The 19,040-nt window shown below is 30.9% G+C and overlaps 2 protein-coding genes across 2 annotated transcripts; both read right to left on the bottom strand.

Annotated features, from left to right (window-relative positions):
* Nucleotides 1-750: 750 nt before the first annotated feature.
* On the bottom strand, nucleotides 751-1,674 carry LOC141546947 (olfactory receptor 10AG1-like). Its single transcript, XM_074275145.1, has one exon. It carries the CDS (start codon nucleotides 1,672-1,674, stop codon nucleotides 751-753), a length of 924 nt encoding a protein of 307 aa, XP_074131246.1.
* A 15,015-nt stretch (nucleotides 1,675-16,689) lies between these two features.
* On the bottom strand, nucleotides 16,690-17,613 carry LOC141546934 (olfactory receptor 10AG1-like). The gene has a single exon (XM_074275128.1). The coding sequence runs from the start codon at nucleotides 17,611-17,613 to the stop codon at nucleotides 16,690-16,692; it is 924 nt and encodes a 307-aa protein (XP_074131229.1).
* Nucleotides 17,614-19,040: the final 1,427 nt, after the last annotated feature.

Below are 19,040 nucleotides of genomic sequence, written 5' to 3'. Positions count from 1 at the left end.
CCAGGATCAGATAGCTAGTGTCTGAGGCTGGGTATGAATTCCGATTTTCCTAACTTCAGGCCCAGTGTTCTATTTACTATATCCCATAGTTACTCACACAAAAATTATTAGGTGTATTTTTTTTTTACTTTTATAGTATATTCTGCATACTGCATGCTATTTATATCTATATATTTCTATAAAATGTGTGCATGTATGGATCTATATAGTCAGTTTAAGTATGTGTGTTTATACATAATAGATATGCCCATCTAAATGTGGATAGATATGCTGTAGGTCACATATGTGTATCTATACATGTATGTATTTGTAAACATATTTATATATTTGGTATATATATACTATAAAACATATTAATGTTATCTGCATACATAATTTATGTTGTGATTGTATGATATATATGTATATATGAATGTATGCATATATACATATTTACTCAAATATACATATACATTGTATAGAAGTGTATGTTTACATGTATGGGTGTATTTATACACATATATAGATAAGAAAGGGAAAGAGAAAAGGAGGGAGAAAAACTGAATTGTTTAGTTGACTGCAAATTCCATGAAAAAGTGTAAAGCTAGGTGAATCTTTAGTTTCATCAAATGTATTAAATTTACATCTGTGCGTGTATATCTCTGTCTCTGCCTCTGTCTGTCTCTGTCTTTGTCTGCCATATATATCAGGAAATGTGGAAGAAAAGAAAAGTAAAGCTTATAAATTTGGCTAATTGCTCCACAATTTAATTTATTTAGGAAGTAGTTTTCTCAGTGCAGCAATCACATCCTTATTTCTCAGACTGTATATAAAGGGATTAAACATTGGTGTTATAATAGTATAGAAAAGAGCAAGGAATTTTCCTGATCCTGCTGATTGTGTGGATTTTGGCTGCAAATACACAATGCATGCAGACCCATAAAATAAGACAACAACTATAAGGTGAGATGAACAAGTGGAAAAGGCTTTTGATCTTCCTGAGGTTGAAGGCAGTTTCAAGATAGTGGTTATGATTTTGACATAAGAAGTAAGTATCAATAGAAAAGGAATTATGCCAAATAATAGAGCAATAACATGGACAGAAACCTCTATCTTATATGTTTCCCCACAGGCCAATTGGAATAAAGGTGGGGCATCACAGAAAATGTGATTGATTTTGTTGGGACCACAAAAGTTTAGAGAGAAAATTTGGTATGTCTCCTCTATCAAAAATGGAACCCCCGTCATCCAGGAAACCATAACCAGTTGAACACATACTTTGTGATTCATGATGACAGGATAGTAGAGAGGCTTACAAATAGCCACATAACGGTCATAAGCCATCACAGTCAGGAGCAAGCATTCTGCCCCTCCCAGAATATAAAGGAAACAAGTTTGTACAGCACAAGCTAGTAATGAAATGGTTCTTTTCTGGGAGTAGAGATCTACCAGCATTCTGGGGAGAGTGACAGATGTGTAACAGATTTCCAAGAAAGAAAATTGCCCCAAGAAAAAATACATAGGAGTTTGAAGAGTTGAATCAATCTTGGTTATAACAATGAGGAGGCCATTTCCTACCAGTATACTTAGGTAGATGACAGAGAATATCCCAAAGAGAAATCCTTGTAGATTGGGAAGGTCAGAAAATCCCAGGAGAATAAATTCCATCACATTTGTGAAATTTTTTCTTACCATTAGGTCTTTCTTCTGCCTGTCAAAATGATGAATTCAGAATAAAGCTCACTCTTGTTTTCTGGTCCTCAGTTTCACTCTTCCAATAGCAAAAGTTGAATTTGAAGATTTGTTATATTTCTCCTAGAGGTAATTTCATGTTTCTATCATCAACTCCAACCTTCAGTATTACATTTTTTCAATTCCTGTTTGAATTCCAACATATATAATTGGTGATTTTGCTCTTTAATCTATGTCAAGCACTTAGAAAGTTCTATAACCATCATTCTTATGCAAAATTTTCCTCAAAATCCTGTTTCAATAGGAATAAAATTTTGCAACACACTTAAATTTTCTGTTTTATTTCATGTTGTTTGCCTAACAACAGCAGTCTTAGTCCTCATATAAGATATTGCATAGAAAATAAAATTATTATAATTCTGCCATTTTTCAAGGTCAATGTTATTTGTCTTCATTCCACTATGTAGTTTTGTTTTATAATCTTTAGGCAATAATTAATTTCTCCTTTAATTACTACATCACAAGATTTATACGAGATAGTTGTCAGGTAGCAAACACCTATTATTTAACCTTTATTATCTTTTCCATATGATGCTATGCTTGTAAGACATTGAAATATGTTGGAGAGACATGGTTTCTAGTTAATTTAATCATTTTAATTATGTCAACAGCTTATTAATAAAATATGATCATTTGACAATCTCTCTTAAATCAAAGGCAATCTTGATGACAGACCCATAGTTGACATATCCTTCCAAAAATGGTTGAAGTCACACCATCCTCATGCTATCTTATCTCTGGATATAGAAAATATCTCCATATAAGACCACTCCCTGTCTTGGGTTGTCTAAACAAATGAGCTGTCTCCAACCAAGCTTGACTCAGATACTATGGGATTCTTTACCTTATAAAAATTAATTTCATGATTGGGTGAGTTCTGACCCAAGTGTAGGAGAGTCTATGTAATTTAAATATCAGTAATCCGTAATCTTAAGAAAAACTGAGTTTTTAAAATATGGCATTTAGGAAAACTGAATCTTCACAAGATACTGCTTATTAATAACTTGGTATTAGATTCCTAACATCTTAATGTTAATAAATATGCATTTTGTAATTTTATCTATTTTAACTGAAAACAGGATGAAAGTATTTAAATGTTTAAGTATAGCAGATAGCTCTAATGATATTAATTTAGAAATAAGTATAACACCAAAAATATTTCTGCTAACTGAAGCAAAAATTTCAAATTTAGAAAATCAGCAAGTGGTAGTAGCAAATTATCTCACCTTTAATTCCTTTTCATTCATCAAGCCATTTTCTCCTTTTCACACTTTAGAGTTGATCATTCTGAAAGCAGGATATTTGAGAATCATTCACTAGAAGAATGAGACAAACATATAGGTAAGTTATAATCAATCAAAGAGTTAAACTTGAGCATGAACTGGAATAGAACATTACTTGACCTGTTGTACCTGAGAGGTAGGAGAAATCAGGAAGTAGGAGAATGTTTTTGTTCATTGACTTGTTGGTTTGTTTGTTTTTGTATGGATAAAGATTGTAGTTGCCAGGAGAATTGATATTGCTGATGGAGTATTGAGAGCAGCAAAGTGAACCAAAGCATTTTTTTCCTTATCTTTTTTAAAGAATGGTCTCAAATCCAACACATTGTCCTTGTAGCCATTTTGGATTGTTCAATGTGTTAGCTTGGTGCAATGGAAAAAATAGTAGTTCTGTATGCAGAAGATAAGTTCAAATTTCATCACTGAACCTAAATATGTATGTTTGCATTTGAAAGTCAGTTACCATCTCTGTGCCTTATTTTCCTCATTTATAATATTAAGGGAAAGACTAAAGTTTCTTTTCATAAACAGAACTGATCCTAGAGCACAAATTTGCCAGTCCCTTCCTTATCTCCTTTCTATCTCTATCTCTGCCTCTGTCTCTGTCTCTTTCTCATATTTCTTTTAGAACAATATTATTCTATCTCAGTCATATGATACAACTTATTCTGCCATTTCACAACTGATGAAATATATTTTAATGCTTTGTCACCAGAAAAAAAGCTGTTATAAATATTTTTGTCCATATAGGTATTTTTCCTTTTCCTTTGATTACTGTGATATATATTGCTAGATTGAAGGATATTCCTATTCTTTTAGCCCATCAAGCTATAGTTTAGTTATAATTAACCTATAGTTTCAGATTGTTATACAGAATGTGTGGACAATGTCACTATTCTATTAATTAGTTTTTACCAATGTTTTATTAGTTTATTAATTTTACTAATTTATTAATATTTTATTAATATTTTCCTTCATCTCCCCTGGCATTCATCATTTCTGAAAGGTATGGGGAGGTACCTCAGAGTTGTTTTGAATTGTCTTTCTCTAATCAACAAGGTTTTATTGAATTTTTCAATGACTATAGACATATTTAATTTCCTCTGAAAACTATACATACATATATATATAGATAGATAGATAGATATAGACATCTATATCTATCTATCTATCTATCTATCTATCTATCTATCTATCTATCTATCTATCTATATGTAATGTATCTGTCTACCTATCTAACTATACCATATATCAGTTATAGAATGGCTCTTATTTTTACACATTTATCTCAATTTGATAATATTTGAGAAATTATACACTTAACAGAAAAGCATGCCAGGCAGTTTTTGATATTATTCTATTGTCTTTATTGCCTTTTAATGAAATGTAATTTACTTGATTATCTCTTTTAATTAGTTCTATTGCTTCTTTTTCTTTGTTTGACATCATGACTGTCTCCCTGGCCTCTTTACTTCAGCTGAAGTACCTTAGACACTTCTCCAGCCTTTCATTTCAACTCTTTAGGTTTATTTTTATCCCAAATATGAGAGTGAGGTTCAAACATTGCCTTATTTGTCCTGATTTCCTCATTTATTCTAATAACTCTTCCTTGCATATGTCTTTATGAAAAAAAATCTTTCTTTTTTCTCTCTAGCCCATTCTTTAATTGCATCCCCCTTTCTCATTCCCACATTCTCTTCTTGGAGAGAAACCACCATTACAGATTCGCACTAGTGTCTTCTGCCTATGTAGATACCTTCTAAATGCCAAGAATGATGAAGCTTTTTTGAGTTACAGTTATAAAGTTATAAAGAAATGTCAAGAGTTGAACTCCAGTGAGTCCTATATGACAACTTTCATATGCACAGCTTTATATTTCCTTGAATCTTCTGTTTGAATATCAAATTTTGCATCTCTTTCTATACTTTTTAAAATCAGGAATGCTCAGACGTCTATTATTTTGCTAAATTCCAATTTACCCTTAAAATATTAAGTTTTGCCTAGTACTTTATGTTTGCTTGTAGTTTAAGCTTCTTTCTTTTCAGGAGTATCATATTCCAAACCGTCCACTCATTTATATTGGGAGCTTCTAAGTCTTGTGTGATCCTATTACTCCACAATATTTATGTTGTGTCTTTATATCAACTTGTATTATTTTCTCCTTGATCTTGGGACTCTGAAATTTGGCTATACTATTCTTGAGAATTTTAATTGTGTGATAACTTTCAGGAGGTGCCTGGAGGATTCTTTCAATTTCTGTTATACCTTTTGAATCTAAGATATCAGTTACACTTTATTATTGGATGAAATGTAGGCTCTCATTTTTTTTTTATTATGGCTTTCAGGTAGCCCAATAATTCTTAAATTATATACCATGAAAATATTTTCCAAGATTTTTTGCAAGGAGATATTTCATATTTTCTTTTCTTTCTTTAGATTTATTAGTACTTAAAGACTCATAGAGTTATCGCCTTCCATATTCCCAATTATAATTTTTTTCTTCATGAAAGTTTCCATTTTTTTCCCCATTTGATCAATTCTGCTTTTTTATAATGCATATTTTTTTCAGGCTTTTTTGTACCTCCTTTCCAAGCTAGTAATGGTCTTTTATAAAATTTTCTTGAATCAATTTTGAATGTTTTCTTTATACTCTAACTCTTTCTTTGTTTCTGAGATTATTTTCTGGTCATAGTTTCAAAATTTTCTTTTCAACTTTGCTTGTAGCTGTTTTCATATTACTGACTTCTGACTTTACATTTTGTTTTTTCCTACTTTCAAGGAGGGAAGACGTTTTATATTCAGTTATTATTTTGTTGTTTCCTCATTTTTTCTAAATTATTTTTGTACTTTGCTCTTTATGTTAAAGTTTTTTTTTTTTTGTTTTGTTTTGTTTTGTTTTTTTTCTCTTCTGGGGTTTGACAAGACATTGTTCCATGTTTCAGGGTCTTTTGTGCAACTGTTTTCAGAGATAATACTAGAGTTATTCAAATCAAAAAAACTTGTTTCCAAGGTAATATAATTCTAAAGGAGCCTTTGTCTTTATTTTCCTTTTATGTGCTTTGATTTTCATTTATAAAGGGATCTCTGTGATAAGGCCTAAATGTTCCTCTTAGATTGAAAGTACTATCAGATAACCTGGTCCTTTGTGAAAGACAGTAGCACTCCTCTCTTCCCTACTTTTAATGGACAATAAATTTGCATAACAACACCATTTGCACCCAGTACCAACAACAACAACAACAAAAATACCCCATGATTTCATTCTATCCATATATTTGGTCTACTTACCATCTCTAGGCTGAAAACTCCTGAAGGTGTTGTTACTGCTTCTGCTGCCATTGCTGTTGAGTGCTTCATTCCAAGGCCCACTATTGATGCTCCAGGTTTGTGTTAATCCAAGTGTTATAGACTTCTCCTTTGGACCTCTTAAGTAGGATTAGGACAGAAAAATGCCTCCTTTTGACTTTTTGTTGGCCTAGTGATCCTTGAAGCACACTCATCAACATGACATCATCCCACTATAAGATCAAATCAGAAACTAGGACCAGTATTAAATAGATTAACATAACAGTTTGGTGTATGTATTAACAGTATGTTTTCCTAATTTCATAAGTAAAGTTACTTGTCTTCAAAAGGTTGATTTTCCTTTTCTCTACTCCTCCATCTTCTGAGAAATTGTTTCTTTATTTATCCTAATTTGGCACAAAAAATGTGTTTTTCAGCTGTGCACTCTAAAGGGTCCTGTAAAGTTATACCACACATGAAATCAGTAACCAAAACATCTGAATTTGATATTAATAAGAACAGGTTTTTGAATATGCCAATTAAAGTATTTCTTTTCAAACTGGACTTCTACCTTTGATCTGAAATCACTGGCCTTTCCCTCAAGGGAACACTATCAAATCAAAAGTATTGTTCAGTATTTTATAATAGATGATCAAAAGGTTATCAAGCTGTATGTATCCTTTGATCCAGCAGTGTCTCCACTGGGTTCATATTCCAAAGAGATTATAAAAAAAGGGAAAAGAACCCATGAGCGCAAAAATGTTTGTAGTAGCCCTTTTGTAGTGGCAAGGAACTGAAAACAGAGTGAATGCCTATTAGCTGAATAAGTTATGGTATATGAATGTAATGGAATATTATTCTTCTGTAAAAAAAATATCAGCAGGATGATTTCAGAAAGAACTGGAAAAGCTTATATAAACTATTGCTGAGTTGAACATGATTTCACACTAATTAGAAAACTGAGGTAATCAAAAGTTAAGTGATTTAGCAAGGTTCACATAGTTAATAAATGTTAGAAGCAGTCTTTGAACACAGGTTCAAAGTAATTTTAAGATTAGTATTCTTGCCAACATCTAAGATATCTACTCAAGTAAGAAGTAGACCTGATCATAAACATTAAACAATTTCATTTTATGTAGTTAGGGAATAAGTAATTTTAATGCAATGAGAAAAATGTCCATTTGGGGAAAAGGTCTAAAAAAGTTTCTGATAAAAGTTCTATTTTGAATATATACATATATGAACACATACACATATCTGTATTTATGCTTGTATGCATATGCATATACATAAACTAGATTTAGAAATATAATATTATTAATTTTAATGGTAATAATTAAAAAGTTTATTGCATTTTATAGCATATATTATTTGCCAGCCACTATGTTATGGGCTTTAAAACATTTTATCTCACTTGTAACTCACAAGAAGCCTGAAATGTAGGTACTATTACTTTGTCCATTTTTCTAGCCGAAGGAACGTAAGCAAACAGAAATTCTTTGATCAACTTAGAGTCACATAGATAATAGTTTCTTTTTCTTTCTTTTTTATTTGATAATGATTTCTGAAGTCAAATTAGAAATCGGTTTTCCTGACGGCAGGCACAATGTTTTATCCATTATGCTTCCTAACTGTCTTTAGGTATTATATTTAAATCCCATATAGTTAATAGATGAACATATCAATGCAGTTTTCATTTAAATTTTTCTTGAATTATTTTATGCCACAAAATGAAAATCAACATGCATTTTGACACTATATCCAGTCAATTGGTTAATTAAAAAAAAAAAGGAAGAAAAGAAAAAAAAAAGAAAATTAAACAAAAATAAAACAGTTATAGTCATGTTTGGGGTTTCATTAAGAAATAAGAATTGTGTTATCCTTGGAATGAAGGTATTAATTGATCCAACATTTTAGAAAATTCATTTGGCATTTTACAAGAAAAATCACTAACCGATTTATTCCCTTTGGATCAGCAGTCTGATTACTGTAACATATACTGGAAGGAAATCAATGAGAAAGAAAGATCCCATAAATACCAAAATATTCACAGCACTGTTTTTGGAAGCACAAAACATATTCACAACCTGGAACAAAAATGGGTATTCGTCAATGAATTATTGGACACATATTGATATTGGATTTTAGTGGTTGTGGTTAAAAATAATTTCAGAAAAAAAATGATATTTGGAAGTTTTTTTTTTTTTTTTTTTTTTTTTTTTTTTATGAATTGTAAAGAAAAAAAATAAAGTTAAATCATGCTCAAATAGTTTAAATGGACTCCACAAGAGGAAGCTCGGCTAAGACTAATTATTAGAAAAAAAATATTTTTCTTGGAGAACAGATTGCAAAGCCTGCTTTTCTGCTTTTAGCAATGGAATCTGGAAGGAATAGAGTTCCGGAATACTGGATATGTGATCATGTATGGTTGATCCAACACTTGTTTTTTTTTTTTAATTTTAAAAATATTATGGAAATTACTGTGATTTTTTTTAATGTATACCCCCCTGGAAATATAAAAGTATTTATAAATAAGAACCAGAGATTTATTTATTTGGCTACTTTTGTGTCTTGTAGTAAAGAATCCCTTCCTATTTATTGGATAGGAAGATGGAACATGATATTCTATATAAAAAAATAAAATAAAATAAATAAACAACTTTCCACACCTTGGACATTCCCTTTTCTTTGTCTTTATCTTTTAGTGGGGTCATAAAAATCAGAACTATAAGAGAACTCTTGGATCATACTTATTTCCCTGATGAATATGTTAAAATAATGTAATTATATAAGTGGCAATCTTGAGTTTTTTAACGATTGCAAAGATGTTAACATGAATTATTTTATCTAAACCTCACATCCACATTCAATGGAAGTACTACTGGTGTTTCCATTGTGTAGAGTAAGAGACTGAAATTCAAACAATTTGAATGATTTGTTCAAAGTTCTGTATTTTTTTTCAGGGTAAGGATTTAAATTCATTCTTATCATTATTACTATGCTTTGCTTGACAAATTGAAGTCATAGCCTGGAAAAATGATCAACTTCTCTACTCAAAATGATCTTTTCATCAAAGTCACTTTATATAAGTAGAAATAGTTCCTACCTCTCTTAGCACTATTGGGACATCACCCCTCCCATGCTACTTATCACATTTTAATGAGAAGGAAGATATTCTAGCTCAAAGTCCAATAACTTGGACACATCTTAATGAGAAAGTGTTACGTAAGACAAAAATATGGGATTTTGAGCCATGAGACCATATTTCATCTTCCATTCTGAACTTCTTACATGCTTAAATATTGTAAAATATCTATTCATCTCTGAACCTGAATTTTGCTATTATAAAATGGGACTTGTGCTATTCAGACAGAAAATCTGGTGTGTCTCTTTTGTAAGTACTAGGATTCCAATTACCCAATAAGCCACAACTAGTTTATACATATCTTGTGATTCATGATCAGAAGTTTAGGGATCATAACATAATGGTCATAATCTATCACAGCCAAGGGCAAGTATGCTGCACTACTGAAAATATGAGGAAATCTAGTTTACACAGAACAGTCAAAAAATGAAATAGTTCTCTTCTGGGACCAATAATCTGTCAGTATTCTGGGGAGAGTGATAGATAAATTTTCAAGAAGGAAAAGTCTGAAGGAAAATTACATATTAGTTTGGAGATGTGGGTCAGTCTTAATTATGAAAATGAAAAGACATTTTTTATTAGTATACTTTGGTACTTGACTAAGAAAATCTTAAAACCAAATGGAAAATCCCAGTAGAATGAATTCTACCAGAACTGACACTACACCCTGTCATTACTTCTTTATTTTGCTGCTAATAATAATCACTCCAAAGTGAGATAACTCTTTTCCTTCTTGGGTCCTCTTTTCTCCCCCTCAGCAAAGAAGGAAGATAAGATTAATTCCTCCTCTGTTTAATATATTATGCTATATTCTCTCCCCACAACATTCTGTGCTATATGAAGACATTCTGTATTTTTGGAAAAGAATAGAATCAATCAAGTAGCAAATATGTAGTGTTTCCAATATGCCAAGAATGATGCTAAAATGCTATAACTATTTTTTCTTCAGGATTTACACGAAAACATGGAACTGGATAATATCATCTAGTAAAAATTATGAAAACCATTTTCATTCACATCAATGGTGAAAGGAACACCATTTAACATTACACTAATTCTGTTTTGTAAGATGGTAATTTCTGACAATGGCAACTATAACCTTATGATATACACACACACACACATACACACACATATGTATATATACACTATACATTGTTCCAACTTTATTGCTTTATACTTTTCAGACTACCCTTTTTGGCCCATGATTTTCTCCCATTCTTCTGTCACCTGAAAATTTTAATTCAGTGTCTCCAAAAGAATTGGAGCAACACTTAAAGCTCTATCATTTTTTGGTCAATTCCTTATTTTCCAGGAACTTCAGATAACTCATAATTGAAACTTTTTGTTCATATAGAAACATTGAACAAATCAACAAGCTAGTAAAAGTTAAGAGGTCAGTTTTGGGAAGTTGAGGGATTGAGACGACTAAAGGAGGAGGAAAAAAAGAGGAGTTTGTATTTATTGGCATAGAAGATTGGTAATAGTCAACATTTTCAAAATTCCTTAAGATCTGTAAAATAATGACATATCGTAGGTTTTTATTCCCAAAAATATTCTTATGTTAATAAATTATGGAATGTAGTAATATAATACATATTCTAAGTAATGTAATATAATACAGATAATAATTGTGATATAAACATGTGATATAAAATATGTTATAGAATAAATATAAATATAAATTAATTATTAATAAATTACTGGTGCATAGTCATTAATTATAATAAAATAATAGTATATATAATAATTATTAATATAAATCATAATTTTATAGAAGAAGCAAAGAAGTTAATTGATATATACAGATTCACATATTTTCTAAGAATTAGACACAGTTTTTCAACAAGATAGCATTCCTGTCTGTACACCTAAAATCAATTCATAAACAATGATAGAAAAACAAACAAAATTTGTTCTAATATTAAATAAAACTCAGTTCTATCAAAATACTGGATTGAGAGAATCTGGATGTGACAAAGAGAGCACACTCATTGAGATGACATGATCCAAGGATAAGAGCAACTCGGGGGACTAAAATTAAAATTATATATTTTAAAATAATAAATGCTAAATGGTCGTTGAAAGAAAATTAGTTGTCAGAAATAAATTTATAGTAAGTAGAATATCAGAAACTACTGAAAGAAAAATAAGATCAAAATAATTTCACTAATTTTTGATGGACTAATAATATAGGAACCTCTCACTCACCCAATCAAGTTTCCAACCCCTTTGCAAGGAAGTATTAAAGCAGATGGTGTTCTCGTTAGTTCTTTTCAATCATATCTATTTTTCATGACCCCATTTAGTTTGTTTGTCTGTTTGTTTGTTTTTTCTGGGCAGAGATTGTGGAATAGTTTGTCATTTCCTTTTCCAATTAATTTCATAGATGAGAAACTTAATCAACAGGTTAAGTGACTTTTGAATCACACAGCTAGTAAGTGTCCAGTTATTAATTTCAACTCATGAAAATAAATTTTCCTAAATCGAAAAAGAATGCTCTATCCACTGAGCCTTCTAGCTGTCTTCTCTTAAAGCAGATAGTCTCATCTATTATTGTAATTTCTTACACTCATAGAAGAATCTCTGCAGTTGCATTATAAAGATTACTCTTACAAATATAATAACTTTTAAATATTTTAGTCTCATAAGCTCTATCATTTGCATCCAGATACTCACACTTTCCTTATTTGACTATTCTTCCTATTCTCTATCCTTTCTTCTATTAACTCATATTGTTTTGATCTATTCTATTTATCACAAAAAAAATTTTTTGATGGGCTATATGCTCTAAATGCTCCTGAAAAGTTATAAATATTGGAATTTCTTTCCTAGGCACCTGAATTTGTAATTAATAAGAACAGATTCCTTAGCATGCTGATTAATATCTTTTTATCAATCTGGCCTCCTTTAATCCACAGAAATTGGACTCTGCCTCATGGACATTCTATGAGTTCAAAAGTTTTGCCCAATATTATATATTAGCAGGACAAACCTTTCTGATGTTCATAGAGGGAGTTTATTCAATGAAAATAAACAAAAGAAAGGGAATTACATTTTATTAATAAACTTTTGCTAGTCACTCTCTGTTTCACTGCCTCAGTCTCTGTCTCTGTGTCTGTCTCTATCTCTTTCTTTCTGTCTTTGTCTCTCTCTGTCTCTTTATCTCTAGATCTGTCTTTTTGCCTCTGTGTGTGTGTGTGTTTCTCTCTCCAATTATATTGTGAGCTGTAAGAGAGTAAGGACTCTCTCCTCTTTTTTTTTTTTTTTAATTTATATGCCCAATACATATCACAGTAATTACCAAATACTAAGCACTAAATATATGCTTTTCCCTTCATTTCTTCATTCATTTGTTCATTTCTCCATTTCCTCTCAGGTCTAAACCTTTTGATTCCATGTACAGTTTATTTTAATCTGTATAGTGACTCAGAATATAACTATTCTGATCTTACACTGGGACTATTTCTGTTGTAAAAGGATAAATGATTGACAGAGTCTAGCCAAGATCTCAAGATTTTTTTTTACATTTAATAGTATTTTCCCCACTTACATTAAAAGACAATTTTCAACATTGATTTGTTTAATGCACAGGTTGTGAATTTGTTTTATTTTTTAGTAATAGTTTTTTATTTTCAAAATTCTTGTAAAGAATTTACTACAATAAAAATATATACAAAGATAATTTTCAATATTCACCCTTTCAAAACCTTGTGTTCAAAATTTTCCCCCTCCCTTTCCCCCACCACCTCCTTTAGACAGCAAGTAATCCAATATATGTTTAACACATTCAATTCTTCTATACATATTTCAACATTTATCATACTGCACAAGAGAAACCAGTTCAAAAAGGAAAAAAAATACAACTAAAAAGATGAAAATACTATGTTGTGATCCACACTCAGTCTCCAGTCCTCTCTCTGGATGCAGATGGTTCTCTCCATCACAAGTTTATTGGAATTGGCCTGAATCACTTCAGTGTTGAAAAGAGCCTTATCTAATCATATTCAACAGTGATTTTTGTAAGATTTTGATTTCCAAATTTTTCCCTCACTAAGCCCTTTAGAAAGATAAAAAGTCATCCAATATAAGCTATACATATATAATCATCATATTAAATATATTTCCAAATTATAACGTTCTGAAGCAATGTTCTGAGAAAGAAAAAAATGATAAAAAGCAAATTTTAAAATGTGAAAATAGTGTGCTTGGATTTACATTGAGACTCCATATTTCTCTCTGTGAATATGGATGGCATTTTTCACAACAAGTCTTTTGGAATTGTCTTGGATCACCCTTTTGTTCAGAATAACCAGTCAATTAAAATTGTTCGTATAATATCACTGTTATTCCATACAATGTGCTCTTGGTTTTGCTCATTTCACTCAACAACAGTGGATATGTCTTTACAAGTTTTTTTCAACCTGACTGCTCATCATTTCTTAAAGAATAATAATATTCCATAATGCAGAATAATGGATTAGTGATTATAGGAAAAATGTAGTACATAATTTATGTTTTTTAAATGAATAAGTAGTCTTAAAATTATAAAATGCTGATAGTAACTTGACAAAAAGCATTTAGGAAAAAAAAATTCTATGGAGGGTCAGTGGAAATGAATAAAGCCAATAGAGAAAACATTTGAAGAAGATGCAATGAGGTACAGTAGATAGCAATAAATGACAACATTTGGGGGAGATAGACTTGGAGCAGTGACTGTGGGAATAGAGTTGGGATGCAAAGATACTATATGCATAATTGCTTGTCTTTGATAGAAATTGAGTTGGTTATGTTTTGATTGAAATTAACTATATCAGATCCTAGGATATATATTTGATATTTTTGAAAACATATCTCTCTTAATATTTATATGCCAGAATGAAATTTCTGAGTTACTATATTATTCTATTAAATATCCCCAGTCTTGGTACAAAAAGAACACACTGTATGAAAGTCAAAATGACATATTTAAAAGCATTATTAAACTAGATATTATCTCCTGCCCTAGATTAGGGAAATAAAAGCATGAATATTCTTATAAGTCATTCTCAAAATAAAATTCACGTACTCAACAACCAATAGATGGGGAAAAAACCCTCAGAAATAAGGGGGAAAAAGCACTTAGATTTCAATTCATATACAAAAAGCTTACAAAAATGTAAATTTCAAAATTACAATAATGTGGCAGTCTCCATGAGAAGACAATGGAGAAAATACATTGTTGTTAAACATGTGAATTTCCTCCACCATTCAAAATGTAATACAAAATTTTGTTAAAGAATTTTCAAAAATATTTTCATACTGTCCAGAGAAAAAGAGAGATAGAAAGGGATAGAGGGGCAGAGAGTTAGAGACAGAGAGACATTGAAAGGGAGAATATTGTACCAAAATGAATTTATGAAATGATATTTTATCTTTCCTAAAATATCTTACACATTTAAGGACAAAATGAAAAGCACAGATGTTTTTTTTTTATTTTGATTACATTCCTAAATAAAACAAAACTATACAGAATATCTCACATGTTGAAGGATACCAATCATATCACCTTCTAGTTCAAAATGAGTGAATAATCAAAAGGCTAAAATTTAGAAGATTATATCAGCAGATTGAAAAAGAAAAAAAAAACAACATTCAAACTAGAACTTAGGCCAATGATAAAAGCAATTTAGGACTATATTTAAATCTTGTACTTTCATTCAAGTATCTCTTTTAAGTACAATATTGATAAGATTTTTCTAGCTTTGACTAGATATCAACTTACTTTAAGAAATAGAGATAAACACAACTGAGTGGATTGTTATATGCAAAATCAGTATCAGTAAAGAAATATAATAGCAATAAAAACTACTAAATTTTTGACTGCATGAAATGTGTCAGAAAATCCAAAATTAGACAACTCATTTTTCAGTATACTCTGTGAGACCATTGCTGGAAGCTGATGTATTCTGCATTTCACTTTTGAGAAAAAAATATTTAATTATCTAATAAGCATCCAAAAGAAGGTGTAAAGGATAATTCAGAATTTCAAGAAACTACATCAGTTTTGATTATTAAACTTAAGTGGTTAATGTAGAGAAGACTAAAAGGAAAAGTGAATTGAAAGTCTTGATATGAGGGAATAGTATTACACTTTCTACTTGACACATGGGGGAACGATGCATAAGAAAAAGTTTAGAGCCACAAAGAGACAATTTTAATATTGATGTAAAGAAAATGTTTCATAATAAATTGAATATCCAAAAGAGGAATCAACTGCTTTGGAATGGAATGAACAGCTAACTCTACCGTAATGGCAAAGGGGACATGTTTTTAAAATGTTTTGTAAAAAATCTTGCCCTCGATTCTTGTGGAAAATTTATTTTTCAGTAAAATTGTAGTCCAAACTATATTATGCATTTAATATTCCATTAATTTGAATCATAAAAATAAAGACCTAGCTATACTATTGAGCACAACCAGTGTCCCAAACATATTTCTTGATATTTATATAAAAAAGAAGTTACTTCATTAACTTTATGTCTTCTCTATGTGATAGACTGCCAAGATATCCTAAATGCACTTGGAGGTAGAAAAATCTATTATTTCAGAATTTTTAAAAACATACACAGTACATTTTTCTAAAATGCAAAATTCATCTAATAATCAAAATGTTATTTTGCTAACATGAAGGAGAATGAAATTTTAAAAGACACTTTAATTTACCCTTGAAAGCAAATTAATTGTATACTTTTTTTCTCTATATCCAATTTTCTGTGTAGGTTTTTTTGAATTTTGTTTATTTACTTGCCATTCTTTCTCTCTACATATCTATTTGAATCACTGTTTCTTTGTCTTTTTGTTTCTCTCTCTCTTTGTCTATCTCTCTCTCTCTCTCTTTCCATTTTCCTCACTCTCCCTCTTCTCAATCATATTTAAATTGACATTTAAAAAAAGAGGTGAGTTCACATAGTATTAGGATATGGATAGAAACCATGGTATGATTGTATTCAAAGTGTTTGTTAATATTTGAAACTATTTAAGCCATAACAATTTTCTGGTTCAGCTCTTTCACAATCTAAAAAATGGAAGTAGAAACTTCAGGCAGATCTTTTCTGTATTTTTAAATAGAATTTCTTGACTGCTTCTATTTATGTACCACTTCACTGAAATGTAAAAACAAGCAAATGTGATATTTCATAAGAACTGCGAAATAGAATAAAACAAAACCAAAGTTTATATATTTTACTGAAGGTCCCATGACCTGATTCATTTAGGAAGTAGTTTTCTCAGTGCAGCAATGACATCCTTATTTCTCAGACTATATATCAAAGGATTGAATAGTGGGGTCACAGTAGTGTAGAAAAGAGCAAGAACTTTACCTGATTCTGCTGATTGCCTAGATTTTGGCTGCAAATACACAATACTTCCAGACCCATAGAATAAGCCTACCACGATGAGATGTGAGGAACATGTTGAAAAGGCTTTGGATCTCCCTGAGGTTGAGGGCAATCTCATAATAGTAGTTATGATTTTGACATAGGATGTGAGTATCAACAGAAAGGGAGTTATGACAAATAGCAATGCAATAACTTGGACAGAGACTACAATCTTATATGTGTCTCCACAGGCCAACTCTAATAATGGTGGAGCTTCACAGAATATATGATTAAGTTTGTTAGGGCCACAAAAATTCAGACAGAAAATCAGATAGGTCTCCTCTACCAGTATTGGGACTCCAATAACCCAGGACACCACAACCATTTGGATACATAGTCGGTGATTCATGATGAGAGAATAGTAGAGAGGCTTACAGATGGCCACATAACGATCATATGCCATCACTGCCAGGAGCAAACACTCCGCTGCTCCCAGAATATAAAGGAAACAAGTTTGTACAGCACATTGTAGAAATGAAATAGTTCTCTTCTGGGTCCAGAGATCTGCTAGCATTCTGGGCAGAGTGACTGATGTGTAACAGATTTCCAAGAAGGAAAAGTTCCCCAGGAAAAAATACATTGGTGTTTGGAGATTTGGGTCAATCTTGGTTATGACAATGAGGAGGCCATTTCCTATCAATATACTTAGGTAGATGACAGAGAAAATACCAAAGAGAAACCCTTGGAGGTTGGGAAGATCAGAAAATCCCAGGAGAATGAATTCTTCCACAACTGTGAAATTTTCCTTTGCCATTGGGTCTGCTGCCTAAAGAAAAAAAAATGAATTGAGAACCAGCAAATCACTTTACTTTTATGCTTTTTAACAGAGAAGAAAAGGTTTGGTCTTATGACTACAAATATTCCTCTCATATTCAACATATTAAGTTTTAGTATATTTTATATGACATATTTTATATATCATGTTTTTCAAACATCGTAATAATATTTTTTTTTGTTTTTAGAAAATGACAATCTTCTAATAGGAGGACTTTAGTTTTTGTATTAGATATAAAATATTTTTTTAAAAGCCATAACTTATCCCAACAATGAATTCCTTCTTGTGCTGAGCATATCAGTCTGCCTACCTTTACTCATAGAATTATTTTCCCATTACAAAGCTTTCCCCAATCTCTTCATCCTATAACATCCATTTACTCTTAAAGGCCAGGGTATTTCCTGTGCTCTTCTGTCTTCCCTCCATCATTAGCTTTTATAATAATTTGCTTTTTGAATGGCCATATTACAGGATCTAAGCCAAACACTAATCAATTAGCAAATCGCCTCTGCTTAACTGCAGTGTTCCTATCCACATGTATATTTTGTGTCTCCTACTGTGTTCTAAGCATCTAAAGTGCAAAAGTCATGTCTTATACCCTTCTGTATCTCTTGAACTGTGTCTTCCACATAGTAACTGCTCAATAAAATTTGTTAGGTAGAATTAATTTCCTCTATCACATAACTTCAACTGTAGGTTTTAGCTAAAATACCTCGCCAGTTAACTGATGCCTAAAATTTGAGATTTAGAGATTTATTAAATAATGACCAGATTTTAGTCTATTTTAGTATCTTTTAATTTGTTGGATTCTATTCTTCTTTCATACTTAATAATGTAATATTGATCAGCTCATTTCCATTGCAACATTCACCTGACATCTTTTTGCTAGAAAAATAAGACAGATAAGTTGGAAAAATATAATATTTTATATGTTCAAAAATGACCATTAATTAAGATTTACCCTATTCATAAGCATTACACATAGGGGATGGTAGTAATGAAATAGTATATGGAGGGTTCTAGGTTCTCTTAGAATGATAGGTGCCAAGAAGATTGGCACTTGTAACCAATATACTTCTTCTCTAGCTACCTTGGATTGTTCATTGTGGAAACATGTTACAATAAAAGAAATATACATTGTAAATTTAGCTAGATAAATTTCTTTAGTGATTACTGGTGCAGAATGAATAATCTCCCACATATATATTGTCAGACATAAAGCTCAGGGTATATTCTATAAATTGAATCTTTGTTCCTTGGATAATCTGTTTGCTCAATCTCTATTGCTTATTATGTTCATAAAATTCAAAATTATCACAAAGATCAAAAATAATAATCCTTTTCAGATCAAAGAAACTGAAAGTAAGACAGCAAAAGAGTTCAAACTTACCTTTCTCAGATAGAAT

Source organism: Sminthopsis crassicaudata, chromosome 6, assembly GCF_048593235.1.
Source record: "Sminthopsis crassicaudata isolate SCR6 chromosome 6, ASM4859323v1, whole genome shotgun sequence".
Lineage (NCBI taxonomy): Eukaryota > Metazoa > Chordata > Mammalia > Dasyuromorphia > Dasyuridae > Sminthopsis > Sminthopsis crassicaudata.
The sequence above is the reverse complement of the archived record's forward strand: the minus strand, read 5'-3'. Positions and strand labels throughout refer to the sequence as shown.

What these genes read in the sequence shown, in the direction of transcription:
- LOC141546947 (XM_074275145.1), bottom strand. Translation starts at nt 1,674, where the DNA reads ATGGTAAGAAAAAATTTCACAAATGTGATGGAATTTATTCTCCTGGGA.
- LOC141546934 (XM_074275128.1), bottom strand. Translation starts at nt 17,613, where the DNA reads ATGGCAAAGGAAAATTTCACAGTTGTGGAAGAATTCATTCTCCTGGGA.